This window comes from Lepidochelys kempii, chromosome 2 (genome assembly GCF_965140265.1).
Source record: "Lepidochelys kempii isolate rLepKem1 chromosome 2, rLepKem1.hap2, whole genome shotgun sequence".
NCBI classification, from domain to species: Eukaryota; Metazoa; Chordata; order Testudines; family Cheloniidae; genus Lepidochelys; species Lepidochelys kempii.
This window is the reverse complement of record NC_133257.1, coordinates 183,440,990-183,460,702: the sequence shown is the minus strand read 5'-3', so window position 1 is coordinate 183,460,702 and position 19,713 is coordinate 183,440,990. Positions and strand designations below refer to the sequence as shown.

At 42.2% G+C, this 19,713-nt stretch overlaps 1 protein-coding gene across 10 annotated transcripts in view; it reads right to left on the bottom strand.

Moving 5' to 3' along the window:
- The window catches only part of PDE1C (phosphodiesterase 1C), a 419,031-nt gene that overhangs the window by 26,300 nt on the left and 373,018 nt on the right, over positions 1 to 19,713 (bottom strand). For 8 of the 10 annotated variants that reach the window (XM_073332967.1, XM_073332968.1, XM_073332972.1 and 5 more), the window contains one exon: positions 18,922 to 18,999. In XM_073332967.1, coding sequence (XP_073189068.1) covers positions 18,922 to 18,999 — 78 coding nt within the window. The other 2 variants (XM_073332976.1, XM_073332970.1) reach the window with 2 other exon arrangements.

Here is a 19,713-nt window from a genome sequence, read left to right as displayed (position 1 = left end):
GCAGTCTCTGGTCAAGATACACAGATCAGGAAAAGCAAAGGCAATGGACAAAGATTATGGGGTGTAAGCAGAGCTGGGTGTTTAAGATTGACCCAATTATAGGGTGAGTAAGGTCAAAACAATCAGCATGACATTTATGCCCAAATTAAGATAAATCCAAAGGAGATGTTACTGAAATCACTAGTTTGCAAATGGAAGAGAAATAAAACCTTCCAGTATCAGGATCTAGTTAACATAGACTTCATTCATGACACAATAGCAGCAGTACCTATTGTGCTGTGAATTTATGGCAAGCAAAATGCACACGAACAAGTCCTTTAAGACTTGTTCTTTCAAGGCAAAGACATTGGTACTTCAGCTATAAGCTAAGATCCATTTAAAATTTGAATTTTATATTTGTCTTCAATAGTGATAACAGACAAAGCCACAGATTTTACTATCTCAGAGATCCCAGATGATCAGTTAAAAGCGACAATAGCTAGCTTGGCAAATAACATCTCCAAGATTCAAAAGTAAAGTATATTGGACTACATTAATCCATGACACTAACTCCATTGTCAAATCTTCACACTGAATAGATCTCCACAAGGAAGATGCTCTGCTAAATCAAGAGGCATTTTTCATTATTTTCAGGAAAAAGAAATCACTGTATTCAGAGCAAACAATTCCTTCCTCCCCCCCCCCCCCCCGTCCTCCTGAAAATTTATAAACTTGAAAACTGTACTTTGATTAGAAAGGGGTCAAACCAGTTCTGAAACCATTAGGTTCTTGTGAATATCTTTGGCACCTCTGCTTAGCCACCCATGTTCTATCACCCACTCATATCAACTAGTTGCTGCTGAGGGGTTGGATAGTTCATGCTACCCAACCCATCTCAAGTAACAATGAATTGATTTATAATCCTTTGTATGCCTCAGAAGTGACTATGTCACAAATCTCTTTCTGCCACTTTCTGAAGCCAGTCTGGTCTGTCTCCATAAAGACGACAGCTTTTCCTTTGGGCAAGGAGCGTGGGATTTGCAGCATAGGTCTGATTTCTTAACTACATCTAAGATGAATAATATTGTATCTGCTGAATACATAAAACACAGCAGTGATTGTACAGCATTGTCTGCCCACAGATTTGCCTCTTTTATTGTACACTCAGCAGAGGGATTTTGTGTTATATAATGCTCATCTGTAAATTGCTGCAATGATTCAAAAAATCTGCACATGGTATCCTATCTGCCAAGATGATTATAACATTGAGAGTTAGACTCACTGGATTTCACTGGTTTTATTTTAATTTCATTAAACATTCTCAGCTCTAATAAGTAGAAAATCTAACAACGTCAAGTAATTTATACTTTTCTTATGCCTCCCATCTAAGGAGCTCAGCTGATTTGCAAACATTAACAGTTCTCACAGGGCTGTTGTGAGGTCATATCATTAGCCCAATATTAAAGAGGAGATACTGAAGCACCAGTGGTTAATGGTATCCTTTTGCAGAAATCCTGAGCACTCCTAACTGCAAGTAAATGACAGCTGTGGGTGCTCAGCATGTCTCAATATCAGGCCCTAAATTATTTGGCTATGGTCACATAGCGACTTCTATAGCAGAGCTGCAAGTAAAACTAAGTGTCCCATCTCCCATTCCTATGCCATACCTTAATCACAAGAGCATCCTTCCTTTCCTGCTAATGGAAAGGAAAGAAATACATTTTCCCCAGACTTTGAAAGTTCTCTATGGGCAAATGGAGCACAGATTGCCTTTCACTCCCATCCACCACATTACCAGCTTTACCATCAAGAAAATTCTAGGTCTGTACTTGCCTAAAATGCAGTATAAAACTCTAATCGTTTAATTGTTTTGCTTTCAGAAGGATGCTCTTTGGTGCAGAAAATGTGTTTGCCTTCTAGCTGGATTTCTCTTTGGGTACAAAAAGGGTTCCTTACCATAATGTGGAATTTTAACACAACTTTAGCCCCGAGTAGGATTAAGGCTCATTTTCATTTCACTAACGTATACCCAAACTGGGTTCACCACAAAATTAGCACATATTACTGCAGATAAGTGAAAAAGAAATATATACCATTCTATATCTGGGAAGGCTTTAAGTAATGTCTAGGCATGTATTTCATGTAATGATCTCAAGTATGTATGTGTATATGTGTACCCCTCCAGGGTTGCTGTCAAATTTATATTTTGTCAATGCTGACTTTAGACCTGTCTCGTGATCACTACCACAAATATTCAAATGCATGGCTCTTAACAGGGACTCCTGTTGTACTCCACTTTATAACAGTACCCCTTGCAGGTCTTAGATTGCAAATTGGTACAGAACATACAATTATTAATAATTTATACTATAGTATTTTCAACTAGTGTGCATTTAACTGGTTATTTACCAGTTTCTTATGTGACTGTTTTGGATAACATATTGAAATCCACATATACTATGATACATCAATCTCACTGCCTTACGCACTACTGTGCAATATATAAATATATCTTTACAACTATGAGGCTGGTTGCTGATCATAGAAAACCAGTGATTAATCTTCCCTATTCGCCTCCCTCTTTTTGACAAAACAAATGTCTACAAGTCCTTGAGCTTACAAGAATTAGAACTTGAAGCAGTTGGTAGTAATTATGCCTGTCTAATTGAAACTCTAGCAATCTGCTACCCAGTAAGGCACAGGAACAGAATCTCAGTCATTCAGAGTTGGGGTGAGAGTTTAAACTGATTGAAAACCTAAGCCTGCTATGTGTGACTCATTAAGCCAGATCCTCAGCTGGGATAAGTCGGAGTAGCCCAACTGAAGTCAATGGAACTACGCCAATTTACACCATCCAAGGATCCAACCAATAGTAATTAATGTCTGAAGATCTGACAGCTCTGACTCTCTCTCTACCAGCTGGGTGCCTGCCCCCCAGAACTTTGGAAAGTATTACGCTTATTCCAGGAACAGTACCTCCCAGAGCGACTACTGTACTTGGTTGATGCAACTCCACACCTCCTCCCAAAGCAGTGCTGTGTCTACATGACACAGTTGGGCCTGACATTTTAAAATCTAAAATATTTTTAACATTTTCCCCCTACAAATACAGAACACATGATAACGCAGTGTGGCACAAATATTTTATTGGCAGTGTAACAGGGCAAACTCACCTCTTGCCAGTGCTCCGCTCCCCATCCCCCACCCCCACCCTTGCCCAAGTGCACATGCCTTCTCTCTCTCACTGGTGTGTCTTTGGTGACTCAACCCTCTGGCCGAGTCACACACAGTCAGTTTGTGTAATGAAAGCAAAGCCTCTTCCTGTGTACAAGTCCAACAGGGGTCTCTCCTAGTGTCCTGTGTAATGTCTTCCTCAAGTTGTCCCTGGTCCAGGATAGAGCAGTGCCCCAGGGCTCTCTCCTTGGTGACAAAGTCTTCTCCCTCCCCAAGATAGCAGCTGTCTGCTGTGTCCCTTTATCTAAGTCGTGCTGCTGCTCTAATTCCCTGGGCCACTTCCCCATTGCCATCATCACCCTTACCTCAGGGCCTTGTCCTGATGGAGTCCCTGCAACCAGCTCAGGGCTACTTCTCGCTCTCCCCGGCTTCTGGCAGCACTACCTTAGCCAAGGTCCTGCAGCTCCCTCAGCCATCTACACTCCTATAGCTCCAGCAAAGAACTGAAACTTACTCTGGCCCTGCAGCTCTTCTTATACTGACCTTCTGGGCCATGATTGGCTGTGTCCCACACAGCCACTCTAGGCAGCTTGGAGGACCCTCTCCACTGCCCTTTTCTGGGGCAGGGTGTGGCAGGTCCTCGAGGCCTCCAGCAGGGGACCTCAGAGGGTCTGATATACCTCATCACAGGCAGTTTTTGGGATGACCTACTTGGCTGTCTTGGGTGAGTAATGTGGCCATCCCTTTTGATAAAATCCATACACTTCATCACACCATCATGTGCTCTTTCCTTTCTGTGTGATTTTATATATAAAATCCCATTCCATATATTTGATTATTTCATCACTCCTATATTCCATTACAACTATAAAAATTTCTTAATAATTATGAGAAACATAAAGGGACTTTACAAGCGTCAAAGAGTCCTGTGGCACCTTATAGACTTACAGACATATTGGGATTAAAAAGGGACTTTGTGGTTAAGGTTGCACCAAGATTTTCCTTTTAACGAGATTGTGGCTGTCTTCTAGTTCAGTTCAGTTCTGGAAAAAAATACTTACAATGTACAAATATAGTCCCCTCGCTATCATGCCATGTAATGCTTCTGAAGAGCATTATGTCACCATGAGAGAGAGAAGTATTTGCTATGCTATCTATATAACATTTTGTGTCAATTATATGAAAACAACTACAAAAGTTAAAGACATGGAAGTCGTTTCTATGCTGCATCTCCAACATATTCTGCATTCACTATCCAAGTGTACCTGGAGCACCAGAGCACCTCATCCCCTGACATATACCTTTTCTCTCTCCTGTCTCCCTAAGTACTCACATTACAGAAACCCTCCCTATGGCAGAATAGCCACGACTATCTCCAGAGCACTGCACTGCTTTTTCTTGTGCCAGCTAAGGGTGCTAGGGAATAATGCTAAGCATCCACAACTCCTCTGGCAACACACACAATGGCAAATAACCTAAAGACACAGGTTCTGAATAAGCCATAATCTGAAAATTATTCATCCAAAACATTTTGTGACTATTTACACACAGGGGAAACATTTGCAATTAACAGGACTGGTTAGTGCAGGGGTTGGCAGCCTTCCTGCGGCCACTGGGAGCTGCGGGGAGCCGTGCCTGTGGACGGTCAACGTAAACAAAATGTCTCATGGATTACCCTGATGGGCTGTGTGCCGAAGGTTGCCGACCCCTGGGAACGAATCACAACATCCTGCCCCACAAAAGTCCTCAAGTTTGTTGAATTTTTGATCTGACAGATGCTATTTGACCAGCTCTAGTAATGTGCTACTGCTATCCAAAAGGATCAAAGAGACCTGGGGAATTCAAAGAGACGCATCAAAGGAAGAGGAAGCAGCTGGAGAGAAAGTTGGCCTTTTGATACATTAGGAGGGGATGAAATTAAGTGCCTCAAAAGCAGCTTAGAAACTGAGGTCTTGTACAACCCTGTCGTTAAAGCGGGAACTGTGTTGTCTGGAGTTCTCATGTCCTGTCTTCCCTTGGACACCTGCATATCAGACAGGTCTGATCTGAGGTTGTAGCATTTGCAATATATTTGAAGGGTATAAACATCAAGGAAAGAGAGGAATTATTTAGGGTGGTTTGGAGGATGTTCTTAGAGGGCTTATTCCTTCACCCTTTTACTTCCCTGGTCCTTCTCGCATGAACAGAGAGCAACAATACCCGAAGTCTGAAGGTGCAAACAAGTCAATGTTTATTGGGGTGAACTTCCAGCAAGCAATGATTCCAATTTCCTTCCTCAGTGTCCCCTTTCCCAGCTCTGACACCATAGAGCCTTGCCTGTGTCCCTATTCCCGTTCCCTCCACCTTAGCAAAACATTATTCCAATTCCCCCCCTTACTTTCTGATTGACTGCAGACTATATCGTAAAACTTGAGTTCTGTTTAGCTATACCTTAACCAATCATTTTACTGAAATTTAACTAACCAATACTAACATATTGTAACATGATTATCTAACCAATTATATCCCACCACCTTAATTGGTTTACACCCAACAAAATTAATGATACAGCAGACAGAAACAATCACAGAACCAGACAGAGATTATACAGACAAACAATAGGGAAATGGGGACTACAATAATAGAACAACGAAGAAATGAGGATTTCACACCCCAGCTATTGATAAATGAGTTCTTGCCAGACAGGATGCTATCAAACTAAGTTTTCTTTACATCTTCTAGGCTCTTCGCTTTCTCTGGAGGTGATAGATTGGATCACCTTTTTAACAGCCCAAAACTGCCTTATTTCAGTATGACTGGTGAGGATGTGACCGTTCGCTTCCCAGCTTATGGCTGCCCCTGCTGTTTAGCCAAAAGCCTTAGCCTAAGACCAGGGCCTTAGATGATCATAGTGAGAGAAGGCCTATAAACAGGCAGACTGATTTTGATTCTTGTTTTGTACCTCTATAACTTGCTAAGTGATAAACATATACCTAAATTCTTAAAGTATAGATCTTTGCAGACAGGCCTGAATATCTATAGCCAAACACTCCACTCCTTTTTTTCCCCTTTTTCTTTTGGGATCCTCCTGCCCAGATATCTGTGGAAAAGCATAGGACATATGGCAACACATTTCCTGATAGGGCCAGGCATCAAGGTGGAAGGTGTCGATATTCCATTTGTCCCACTGCCCCTTGGATAATACCGTGCCCTGCACCTTCTCTCATACAGGCATACCACACCTATTCCAATTAGTGTTCCAGACTTCCCATTATAGTGGGCCCGAGAAGGTTGGGTCCGGGTTGTCTAGTACACTGTGGGTGGGGGAGTGCTTACTACATTACTTATAGGTTATCTTCATATGCAATGTAACAGAAGTATACTTAACAATACAGCAGCCGCTAAAATAATCCACAGGAACACCGAGAGTCCTGACCACTGCAGTATGGTCCAACATCCGAGCCACCACCAAAACTCTGCCTCTTCTCCTTCGACAGGGCCAAGATCTTAATGTGTCCAGTTGCTGGCAGTTGCAACAAGCTGCCCCTGCAGGTTTTGCGTGCTTTTGTTCATATTATAAGTCCACTGAATGTCCACAGAGAAATGGGTTATTGTCCAAACCAACTTAACCACTTGATATGGAATCAGGCAGTATGCCCTAGTTTGATTATTCACAGCAATAAAATTCACAGATCCATTTGTGCACCAATGTCCAGATAACAGTGTGTAGTTTGGTTATGGGCTGGTGTAATTGTGCTCCCTAGTAATATGTACATTCCCAGCAAAACACCTCATACACAGTACACCCAATTGTCCAGCCCTTGCCATAGGCCATTGGATATGCTCCTCCCTGGCCATCAAGGAGGGGCACATCCAAATATCTTCTCTGGATTTACACCATTTCACACACCTCTGTACTGATTCACAGTGAGCTTCTCCCCTTCTCATTATTCCCACAGGGCTTGTGGAGACCACCTTAGTTGCCATTCCAGGTACCACAGTAGCTATTACACAGGTGCTGGCCTCCTAGTTGAGCATTTTGCATTCCCATACACATCTCCCCCCCAGGTTAGCCTTTCGAAGCCATCCCCCACCCACGTCATGAGGTTTTTCTGTTCACTGAAACACAACAATGCTAGCAACAAGACAAACACCACAGACGAACACCACAAAACATATATCCATGGTATTCTGGGTTAGTCTTCTGCTGGTGGCAGCTTGCTTGTAGAGTGTCTGAAAAACAAAAGAAACAATTTCCACCCCCCTGTCCGAAGCGATGCATCCGAGTCACGGCACCAAGATGTTAGAGGGTTTATTCCTTCACCCTCTCACTTCCCTGGTGCTTCTCGCATGAACAGAGAGCAACAATACCCAAAGTCCAAAGGTGCAAACAATTCAATGTTTATTGGGGTGAACTTCCAGCAAGTAATGATTCCAATTTCCTTCCTCAGTGTCCCCTTTCCCAGCTCTGACGCCACAGAGCCTTGCCTGTGTCCCTGTTCCCGTTCCCCCCACCTTAGCAAAACATTATTCCAATTCCGCCCCCCCACACTTCCTGATTGACTGCAGACTATGTAGTAAAACTTGAGTTCTGCTTAGCTATACCTTAACCAATCATTTTACTGAAATTTAACTAACCAATCCTAACATATTGTAACATGATTATCTAACCAATTATATCCCACCACCTTAATTGGTTTACACCCAACAAAATTAATGATACAGCAGACAGAAACAATCACAGAACCAGACAGAGATTACACAGACAAACAATAGGGAAATGGGGACTACAATAATAGAACAACGAAGAAATGAGGATTTCACACCCCAGCTATTGATAAGTGAGTTCTTGCCAGACAGGATGTGATCAAACTAAGTTTTCTTTACATCTTCTAGGCTCTTCCCTTTCTCTGGAGGTGATAGATTAGATCACCTTTTTAATAGCCCAAAACTGCCTTATTTCAGTGTAACTGGTGAGGATGTGGCTGTTCGCTTCCCAGCTTATGGCTGCCCCTGCTGTTTAGCCAAAGGCCTTAGCCTAAGAACAAGGCCTTAGACAATCATAGTGAGAGAAGGCCTATAAACAGGCAGACTGATTTTGATTATTGTTTTGTACCTCTATAACTTGCTAAGTGATAAACATATACATACATTCTTGAAGTATAGGCCTTTGCGGACAGGCCTGAATACTTATATCCTAACAGATGTAATTAGTGTTAATGGGATGACATTAAAAAATAGATCATTTAGGCTGTTTATCAAACTTCCTGATCTATTAAGCTGTGGAATTGTCCCCCTGGTGGAATTCCTATTGCATTGACATTTAAAATTACACCGGGCAATAAAATGCATTAGAGGGACAATACAACTACGGCCAGGTGATGGACTACATGACTTATTTGAACTTTTCCTCATCTTTCATTTCAATGATTTAGGAACATCACCAAATTTTCCACTGTGTTGGCAATTTGAATTTTATTCTATTATTTGAATGAAATATTCCTGTTTCATATATACTGTTGTGACACTCATCTAATGCAAATATTTAACTTCTCTACTAGAGCAGGACCAGACTGCTCAACACCTGGCAGGACTGAGCCCCTAAATAAGTGGCCTGATTTTAAAAGGTGCTGAAGTATCTGTCCCCATTGGGTGCCTAAATATGCATTTACACATGGGTCCTGGCTTTAGGCACCCTAGTTTGAAAATTTTAGCTATATTTACTTGGTTAAAGTTTCGCAGCTAGGAATAAAACGACCCAGTGTCGTACTCCAACCACTAGATGACTCTTTGGAGTTTTAACACTCACAGATTTCTTTTAGCAGCTTTAGTTAGATTGGGAAAGCCTTTTTAAAGAACATTTAGACCACGAATGAACAACTTGCACATTTGTGAGTCTCTCTTGTTTCTGTTGTGTCAGGAAAGACAGTAAGGAAGAGGCCCAAGAGATACAGCACAGTAAATCAACCAGACAAAGAGGAAACACAACATATTATGTTTTAATTCATCTCCATTATTTATTTTTAAAGGATCTGAAATTTTAGAGTGATAATTCTTGCTAAAGAAAACAGAACATAACTTCAAAGTGACAGAGTCCTGTTTAGCCAGAAAAACTGAGAATGAACACTGAGGGAAAAATTATTGAATACTTATTTGGTATCTGATTTTAAATAACATCTGTTTGATTTAGCTGATGACCGAAGTCTTTAACATTGATTTTGCTAGGGGGAAAAATGGTATTAGCATAGAAGAGATTCTGAATTTCTGGTTTTGGCACATAATTATCCTTAAATCATTCATGACTTCAGATAATTTGATGTCCTGTTCACATTGATCTTGAGACTTGTATTTGTCTGACAGCTTCTATTACATTCGACCTAAAATCATTTTTTTGAGGGGGAGATTAGTTTATATTATATATATATATATTTCCCCCATGATTACAAGCACATTTTGGAAATTCATAGCACAGGAGAAAAATAACGAGTATGTCAAAAATGTCTGACATTGCAATGTACAGTGAATGCACCGTCATATTCCTAAGCTCCTGTACTTTGCTCAGCAATCTACCAAAACCAGTGCAGAAACTTACTGTACGTTTCATGATCAAATAAATAACTTATGAATATGCTGTTGTTAATAAAGATGTGATAAAGTGCATTTCAAGAGTTGCTCTTTACAGGTGGCAGCTAGAATGCTGGTGCTGTCTGTGCACAAGGAGGGTGAATAATTTTTTGGTATCTGATTTGAAATAGCATCAGTTTGATGCACCAGTACAGCCAAGGCTAACCAAGGGTCAGCAAAAGATTCTGGAGCTGGATCCCTTGAATAGGAGATGGCACATAATAGTCTCTTGAGCCTAGACTATGACTTTACAGTCTGTGCTGACTAAGGTATGGCACACAGCTGCAGCACTCTAAGAGTAAAGCGAAGAATGAACTGTGATTCAGTCAATTCCTCCCTTACTTCCCCCATTCGGTTTGGGTGGAACAAGAGCCTCCCTTCTAAATGCAGTATTAAAGCACCAGGCACAAAAAGCTAACTTGTAGAAAGACTGTCTACCATTCATTGACTCTGTTGAAGCTAGTCCTGGTTTGAACAAGCCAAATAAATTGAAACATCTTTATGTTTGCCCACAAGAACAGAACCATCCGGCAGCACAGTGGATGATGTATGTACTGACAAAGCAAAACACAACTGACAATCTGGACAGTATCCCTTTAAAATTGGACTACGGTATGCTTCCTAGTTACAGTGTTTCTTCTTTCTAGGTTTCACATTTTCACTTAGACATATCAATGCTGCAGTCAGAGGCCCAGATCCTCAAAGGTATTTAGACTCCTAACTCCCAATGAAATCAATGGGAATTAGGTGAAAAAACCCACCTTTGAGGATTAGGGCCCAGAGTCTCATAGAATTTAAGGCCAGAAGGGACCACCTTGTTCATCTAGTCTGACCTCCTGCACATCACAGGCCACAGAACCTCACTCAGCCACTCCTGGAATAGACCTATAACCTTTGGCTGAGTTACTGAAGTCCTCAAATCATGATTTAAAGACTCCAAGTTACAGGGAATCCACTGTTTACACTAGTTTAAACCAGCAAGTGACCTGTGCCCCATGCTGCAGAGGAAGGTGATCCCCTTTCCCTTCCCCCACCCCCAGAGTCTCTGCCAATCTGACCCAGGGGAAAATTCCTTCCCAACTCCAAATTTGGCGATCAGTTAGACCCTGACATGTGGGCAAGACCCACCAGCCAGACACTTGGGAAAGAATTCTCTGTAGTAACTCAGGGCCCTCCCCATCTAGTGTCCCATCGCCAGCCATTGGAGATATTTGCTGCTAGCAAACAACAGTTGTAGATCACTTACATGCCATTGTAGGCAGTCTCATCATAGCATCCCTTCCATGAACTTATCGAGCTCAGTCTTGAAACAAGTTAGGTTTTTTTACCCACACAGAGCCCCTTGGAAGGCTGTTCCAGAAATTCCTTCCTCTGATGGTTTGAAACAGTCATCTAATTTCAAGCCTTAACTCATTGATGGCCAGTTTATATCCATTTGTTCTTGTGTCAGCATTGGTGCTTAACTTAAATAACTCCTCTCGCTCCCTGGTATTTATCTCTCTGATGTTTTCATAGAGAACAATTGTATCTCCCCTCAGCCTTCTTGTGTCTAAATAAGCTTAGCTGCTTAAGTCTTCTCTCATAAGGTAGGTTTTCCATTCCTCTGATCATCCTAGTAGTCCTTCTCTGCACCTGTCCCAGTTTGAATTCAACTTTCTTAAACATGGGAGACCAGAATTCCAGATGACATCTCACCAGTGCCTTGTATAATGGCAATAACACTCCCCTATCACTACTGGATATATCTCGCCTAATGCATCCTAGGATCGCATTAGCTTTTTTCACAGCTGCATCATGTTGGCAGCTCATAGTCATCCTGTGATCTTCCATATCTTTTAGAATAGCCATGATCTGAGGGGATGTGCAAACTTGAGACTGACTACTGGTGGGGTGGGGAAGATAAGATGTGTTGCTTCTCGTTACTAATATCTCTTCAGCAGCTATCCCATATTCTTCCTTCCATCTTGAGAAGCTTTTCTGTCTGCTTTCTATTTCAGTTATTTACCTCGGCTGTGATCTGGTTTCACTCTAAGGGCACAATCTTGCTCCAGAATATGACCGTGTGGACATGTCAGAGTAGACTTGATTGTCCCTGGACTTAGTGGAGGGAAGATACAAGGAGCACTTTCCCTCCTTGGTGGAAAGCAGGAAGTACTCTGTCTATGCACAGGGGTACAAACTGCCCTAAAATGGGTAGACTAGCAGTGGGACCATAGCCCCACCTCTCTAGGCAGTGTGCAAAGTTGGAGGCTCTGCAGGGGGTGGGAGGAATTGTCACAAGGGATTTTGCAGGTTCACATTCCCCTTATATTTCAAGGAGATGGGGGGAAGCATTGTGACTCCTGAGCACTTCTTTTGTATTGCAGCACTACATCGCCTCCAAAGTAGAACTATGGCCAAATGCCAACATCTAACCTGAGTATGCATCTTTTAAAGTTACCTAGACAAACAGCACACACAAGCACTGACAGCTGATTTCTCAAGACATGCAACTGGGATGAGTGAACCAGTTAAAGTACAATAAGAACTGTGCTAGATCTTCACCCCAAAGCTGAAATCAAGACACACTGCATTTCCTAATGCCAAGTTTTGCACCCTGGCTTCAACTGAGATTGGAAGTAGAAATAACCAAGAACCATAAGAAAGTCTGTGCTTTCTGTTCTTCCAGAAGGGATTGCTGGAAATTGGGCACATACACCCCAATCCTTTGTTTTCATGAGATTTCCACCAAAAAGAAGTATGAAGAAGTATGATAGGTTTCAGTTACTTATCCAAACATTTTCTTGCTCTCGTCATCTAATGCATGGCACGATTAAACAATATACCTGAGATCAGGGTTGAACACTAAGGCTGGGTTCCTGTAACTAACTTCCGTGATCACATTTACATTCTGTTTATTACCTAGTCGACATTAAAGGAGAGTAAAAATAATAAACAGATATAGTACATACCTTTGTCTTTTCAAATTAAAACTTGCCTTTGGTATCACCTTTTGTTAAATAAGCCATAGCTATGCCCCAGCCCAGACTAGAGAATAATAACTATTTATTTATTTATTTATTTGCATAGTTATCCAGCTAGTGAACTATAATTAGATGTTTGGACAGCAATTAAGCATTTGTGTAGTAACAAGCAAAGGTGTGTTTGGACAGCACCATGTTACCATGCCTTCCAGGGCAGTTTTTGGGTCAGGGACTGTCTTTATAATATGTGCATAGAGTCTAGCATAATCAGCCCCAATTCCTAGATTAGCAATAGAAATAACAAATAAAGGAAGGAAGGAAGGAAGGAAGGAAGGGAATAATTTATATCCAGCGAGTCCCACTGAGATCCCAATTTTCCTTTGAAGTTGGATTGTGATGTGTCCCAGGTAGCATAGAAACTCTGAGGACCAGAGGAAAGGGGATAGCTATCATATCTGCCTCATGAACCCTGCTGAAAGCTGAACAGAATTATGCTTCTGTCAACATGGAAGAAATCAGCCTAATATTTATGGAGCTTTGGACACCTCTACTTATATGGTCTCAAATTTACCTTCATTACCATTGCCATACTTCTAGGAAGTAAGGACAAATCTTGCTCATTTACCCATTTGAGCAGTCCCATTGACAACAAGCCTACTTATGTGAGTAAGGTGAGCAGGACTTTGCCACAAGATAGAGATTCCTTAGTGCAGCAGCCTACCTTCACTGTTGGATATTGATTTTGGCTGGATAGACATATAACTCTGCACTGCAACACTGAAAATCATGCCAGTCAGGGTTGCCAGGCATGCAGTTTTCGACTGGAATGCCCAGTTGAAAAGGGACCCTCGTGGCTCTGGTCGGCACCGCTGACTGGGCCATTAAAAGTCCAGTCAACAGCGCAGCAGGGGCCCAGAGCTAACACACAGCTCCTGGAAGTGGTTGCCAGGTCCTTGCAACCCCAAAGTGCATGGGGGGGCCAGGGAGGCTCTGCGCGCTGCCCCCGCCCCAAGTGCCGGTTCTGCAGCTCCCATTGGCCAGGAACCGTGATGAATGGGAGTTGTGGGGGAGAAGCTTGTGGGCACAAAGGCAGCGCGCAGAGCCTCCCTGGCTGCCCATGCACCGAGGGGCTGAAGGGACCTGGCGGCCACTTCCTGGGAGCTGGGGTAACCACTGCCAGGACTCTGCACCCCCCAACACCCCAACTCTCTTCCAGAGCCTACACCCCCTCCCCTCATCCCAGCCCTACTCAGAGCCCACACCCCCAGCCAGAGCCCACACCCCCAGCCGGAGCCTGCACCCCCTCCCATACTCCAAACCCCTCAGCTCCAGCCCAGAGCACCCTCCTGCACCCCAAACCCCTCATCCCTGGCCCCACCCAGAGCCCATACCTCCAGCCGGAGCCCTCACACCCCCCCCCACGCACCCTAACACTGCGCCATCCCAAAGCCCTCTCCCGCACCCTGAACCCCTCATTCTCGCCCCAGCCCAGAGGTCACACCCCCAGCCCAGAGCCCTCACCCACCTCCTGCATCCCAACCCACTGCCCCAGCCCAATGAAAGTGAGTGAGGGTGGGAGAGAGTGAGCGACACAGGGAGGGGAATGGAGCGAGCGGGGACTGGGCCTCGGAGAAGGGGCGGGGCAGGGGAGGGACCTCAGGGAAGGGGCGGGGCAGGGGTGTTTGGTTTTGTGCAATTAGAAAGTTGGCAACCCTAATGCCAGTGCTCACTTCAGAAGGAGGCTGCAAAGAGAGGTGGACTCTTTGATGCAGCTGATATGTTTTAATAACAGCTCCACTGTTCAGAGTGACACCAGGAAAGGACATCTGTTAACACAAGTAGTAAAATGCCCTATAGAAACACGGAACTATCGCCATTAAAATGAATTAATGCTATAGAAGAGAGCATTCTATTCACCAACAATGCATTATATCAGAAGTTAAGGTAATCACACTAACTAATCTGCCACCACAGGTATTTTAAAATCCTCTTGAAGGATACTTGGGCACAGTAATAAAAGGAATCGTTGGCCCATAGCTACAGTATATTGGGTGACTAGGGAGTGATTGCCAAATAGAATCAGCAGCAAATGACTGCAAGTAGGTGTTTGCAAGTGCAGCATATAACAACATAACTGAACAGGCTATGTTAACAATATTCGCCTGCTCATGTCAGAAAACCAACTCCTGATTTCTTGTTAAGTCTGGTATGCACAGAAATGTAGATTAGGTTTATAAAAATAATAAAACATACCTATATTCTCTCCATATTCTAGGACAAATATGTTCAATAGGAGGAATGTGATATTTTTGAAATTTCTACCTGGTAAAACATGGGGTTACAATTTAGCCACTAGATGGGAGCATTGCTTATTACACACTTATCTTTGGCATGTTTTCCTCTTTCAGAGTGGCAGTTCCTCCAGCCAAGAGAGTACAGATGTGAAACTGGAGTGTTTATTACTAGAATGATAAGCTCACATGCTTAGAAGCATAATAAAATCCTTCTAATTGTCTATTATTCCTAGTTTAATAGAAATAATAGAACAAACTGTGCTTTGATCCCAAGAACAACAAATTCCAGTAACAACGATAACAACGTGGCCTCTGCGTAGATCAGTGGAATCCCTAACAGGGATCCTCTCCCTACTTTTTTTGCTTACTGTCTGCCGTTCTGCTGTTTCTTTTGCATCCTTAGCAAGGCAATTATTCAGTAAGTAAAAAATAGGTTTTCCAACCTTCTCTAATAATATTCTATCCAAATGGAAACATTTGACATGCTATTCATGCTGATGATGTTTCTGATAAGACTGTGTTGCTGCCATTCTATATTTCCTTTCTCAGTACTAAAGATAAAGTATACATTATTGAACAGGGGGCCTGCTCCATAAGCAAGGATATTCACAAGTAAAGAACTATAATAAAGCAATGAGTGTCTGGCTGAAATCAACCAGAATAAGTTTGACAGAGTGAAGGGAGAGGAAAGATGATCCACTGTAAAGGGGCTAGCTTAGGACTTGGGAGACCTGGGTTCATGTCTTTTCTCCACCACAGACTTCTTCTGTGATCTTGGACAACTTATTTAGCCCCCGTATGTGTCAGTTCCCCATCTGTAAAATAGGGGAAATACTTCCTTACCTCACAGGGTGTTGTCATGTGCTACATTAAAGATTGCAAGGCACTCCGATACTACAGTAATGGGAACAACAGAAATACCCAAATTCTGCTAACAATTCACGCTCTTCAATCACATTCTCAGCTTCTTACTCAGGAGTGACTCCCTTTGAAAGCAGTTGGAATTATCCCTGACTAAAGACCTCAGGATTTGGCTTCTAATGTACAGGTATAGCAGTTTCTATAATATGCAATGTGGAGCTTCCAAAAAGCTGGTTCCTACTCAGCTACGGCAAAGTTTCTCTTTTATGGAGAAGGAGAAGATTATGCTAAGTTCCCCAGACTCTCTGTCTACAGAATACCTTATTCTGTAAGGACTAGTCTACACTGGCAACACTAAAGCGGTGCCGCAGCAGTGCTTTAACGTGGCTTGTGTGGTCCCGGCCGAGCGCTGGGAGAGAGCTCTCCCATCGCTCTAACAAAACCCACCTCCATGGGGGGTGCGGCTCCCCGCGCTGGTGCAGTCTCTACACTGGCGTTTTACAGCGCTGACACTTGCTGCGCTCAGGGAGGGGTGTTTTTTCACACCCTTGAGTGAGACAGTTGTAAAGTGCCAGTGTAGACAAGCCCTAAGTGACTTAGCCCCTGCACTTTCAAAGACTTATGCACATGCTTAACTTTACATATTGTGAACTCATTCTGATTACTGATAGTGCATAAAGTCAAGCACGGGTAAGCTTTTGCAAGATCAGGGTCTTATATTCTATTATAGCAGTTCTCAAACTGTGGGTCAGGCCCCCAAAGTGGATCGCGACCCCATTGTAATGGGGTCACCAGGGCTGGTGTTCAACTTGCTGGGGCCCAGGGCTGAAGCCCGAACCCCACCGCCTGGGGCTGAAGCCCGAACCCCACCGCCTGGGGCTGAAGCCTGAGCCCCACCACCCGGGGATGAAGCCTGAGGGTTTCAGCCCTGGGTGACAGGTCTCAGGCTTTGGCCCCCCCATCCTGGGGCAGTGAGGCTTGGGCTCAGGCTTCAGTCCCCCCTCCTGGGGTCATGTAGTAATTTTGTTGTCAGAGGGGGTCGCGGTGCAATGAAGTTTGAGAATCCCTGTTCTATTACATGCAGGTGTGACTCTATTTCCCTACAGTCTCTCTCTCTCTCTCTCCAGCTTACCTGAAGTTGGCTGTGTAAATATTTCATTATTCTGCATGTAACCATGTGTCTCAAACTAGCACTTCTTTTTCTAGATCCCCCACTCTGCTAGTAAAGTGCTTTGTTCCACAGCAAGTAACAGATAAAGATGATTGAACAGTATTTGTCAAAACAAGAGAGTGACACGTGTACATCTTTTCTTTGGTTTGAAAATCATTCACAAACGTTTTCTGCTTTCTGACAATGAAGTAAGAGCTGTCTGAAGTGTCTGAATGAACAATACTCAGCCTCTGGGTTGTCCTTGCATTGTTTCATTTGACTATTTACTATGTGATTGATCACCTGGTACTGGTTCTGCTCTCTAAATGGATGTCTCGCACTTTTTAACAGGAGAGTAACAAATAGTTATTCTCAACAGTGCACAAGAAATAGTAGATAATAAAACGTCAATAACAGATTCACGAAGATTTGGGGATTTGCAAATACTTTCATGACCATACAGAGGTCATCTGAATATTCATGATTAATTAATAACATGGGTCTGCAAACAGTAGTGAACTGAACCTGAATCATTTAGTCATTAATATAGCTGCCTTTCTGTTTTTTTCATTATTTGACCAAGGGTTTTTTGCTGGTAGATATTTATCTCAAGTGTGTAAAGAATATGGCTTTCTAACAAAATAAGCAACTCCTGACAGACATTCCTTTTTTAAAAGATAATTTTATAAAATACATATTCATGTATGTAGAATTAATATATGTTCTTGCATCCACTGTGTTATATTATTTATGTTGTTAGTCACCTTTTCTTTTGAATTATAAAATTAGCAGGACAATGTACTTATTGAGTAATTCATTCACATATATCCAATTAAGGGAATATATTTTATTTCAGTGAAATAGAAGATATAATTATTGTCATTCTTAACTTTTGCTGTAGTAGTTACAATAGGATTATTATTCTTGAGAGTCAAAACAAGATACCATATTGTGTCTATAAAGGTGAAAACTGCATTTTCTCAGTGGATTTAACTGAGATATACAGACGAGTAAAAGGTAACAGCAAGTTATGTATCCATTTATAAATGTAAATTAACGTTTATTAAATCATTCCTATAGCAATAGGCCCAGATCCTCAGCTATATTGCAACTCCATTTGGCACACCTGAGGAAAGGGAGAGGAGTAAAGGTGGCTTACGTTCGCTTTTATACTTCCTTGATTCCTGGGAATCCGTTTGACTTCTGGCATAATTTAGAGCAGCCTCAGGGCGGCTCTAAATTGTTTCCAGTTGCAATGACACCCAATAAGCTGTTCCACAGCTGTGGCCTGTTGGAATGCAGCAGTATTCCAGCCATATCTCTTCTCTAGGATGTCCTTAACATGCACACTACACCAGATGGGGAAGGGGATACACAAGGTCATCTATACTTGTTGTATCTCACTTAGGATTCCACTACTCCAAAGGAATTCTCACATAACCAGTTAAACCAGGAAAATCTTATTTCTATATTGGCATAGTGTGATATATGATTATAAACTATAGGCTAAATTTTGAAGTCAACGAAGTTACTCTGCATTTACAGTGATGTAACTCAGAGCAGAGTTTGACCAAATTAAAGTAAAAAAGATGGAGCTAAATGTAACCATGTTCTCTTTTGAGAAGCTTAAATTATCCAGGATTTTTCTTGCAGAAATTTTGAGAGTTCATGTGTAAGGAACATGGTATACCAACACAACAATTAAGTACTGCTAGACACTATTTAGGAAAGAGACAATTTTATCTGAAGATGCCCCAAAGAGTTTTGCCAAATGTTGCAGAGTATTTTTTCCCTGGATTTCTTACACTATAATTTTAGGACAAACTATTGGCTGTCTAGAATGCACTGCACCACATACAGTGGTGGGGGGAAAAAGTGATAGAAATTAGGTCCTTACCATCTGATTTCTTTGATTCATTTCCCATACTAGACTGATCTTTCTTGTCTGACTTGTTATCATCATCCTTCAATTCACCTGGAAATAAGAAGTGAAACATATAAGCATCTTTAATATAGGCTGTAGCTCGGTACTGCCTCTAATCCAATCAAATTAAAGTATTTGAGAAAGATTTGTCTTCATGGGAAATAGCACATATAGGAATTAGTTGATATTTCGGATTAGCACACTATTGTGATAAGTCACCAGATAAGATTTACACAACTCTTAACAGAAAAATCAAACTTCACAAATATCTTGTAGATTTCAAATAATTGTGGGTATCTCTTTAAGTACAGAAAGGAAGTACAAATGCAAATTTATGTGCATAACCCCTTTTGGCAATAACAGCTGTGTCTCACAATAAAATGTAGCCTTGTTCTTGTTCCAAAATCAAGACCTCTAAAATGTGCACTTTTAAAGGGCAGTAGTTTTGAGACTGGCCACGGGACACTGTTTATACATGACATCCTCCCACAGGCAAATCCCCATCTAAAGGTGCCACCTTAAAATATCCCAAACTATACAAAAAAATGTTATTTGACTTTTAGTTACTAATCACATCTACTTGTAGACCTGTTTTTACTGGATGATGCTTAAGTTTCATAGCGGTAAGTGGCTGGGTCCCCTAGGTAGCTCTAGTCCTGGACTCTCTCTAACAGTCCAAGGAAGCAAAGCCTTAGGTGACGTACACTGAAAACAGCAATTGGACCCTTGAGGTACATTCCTACTTTATGAAGCCTGGGAATGTGC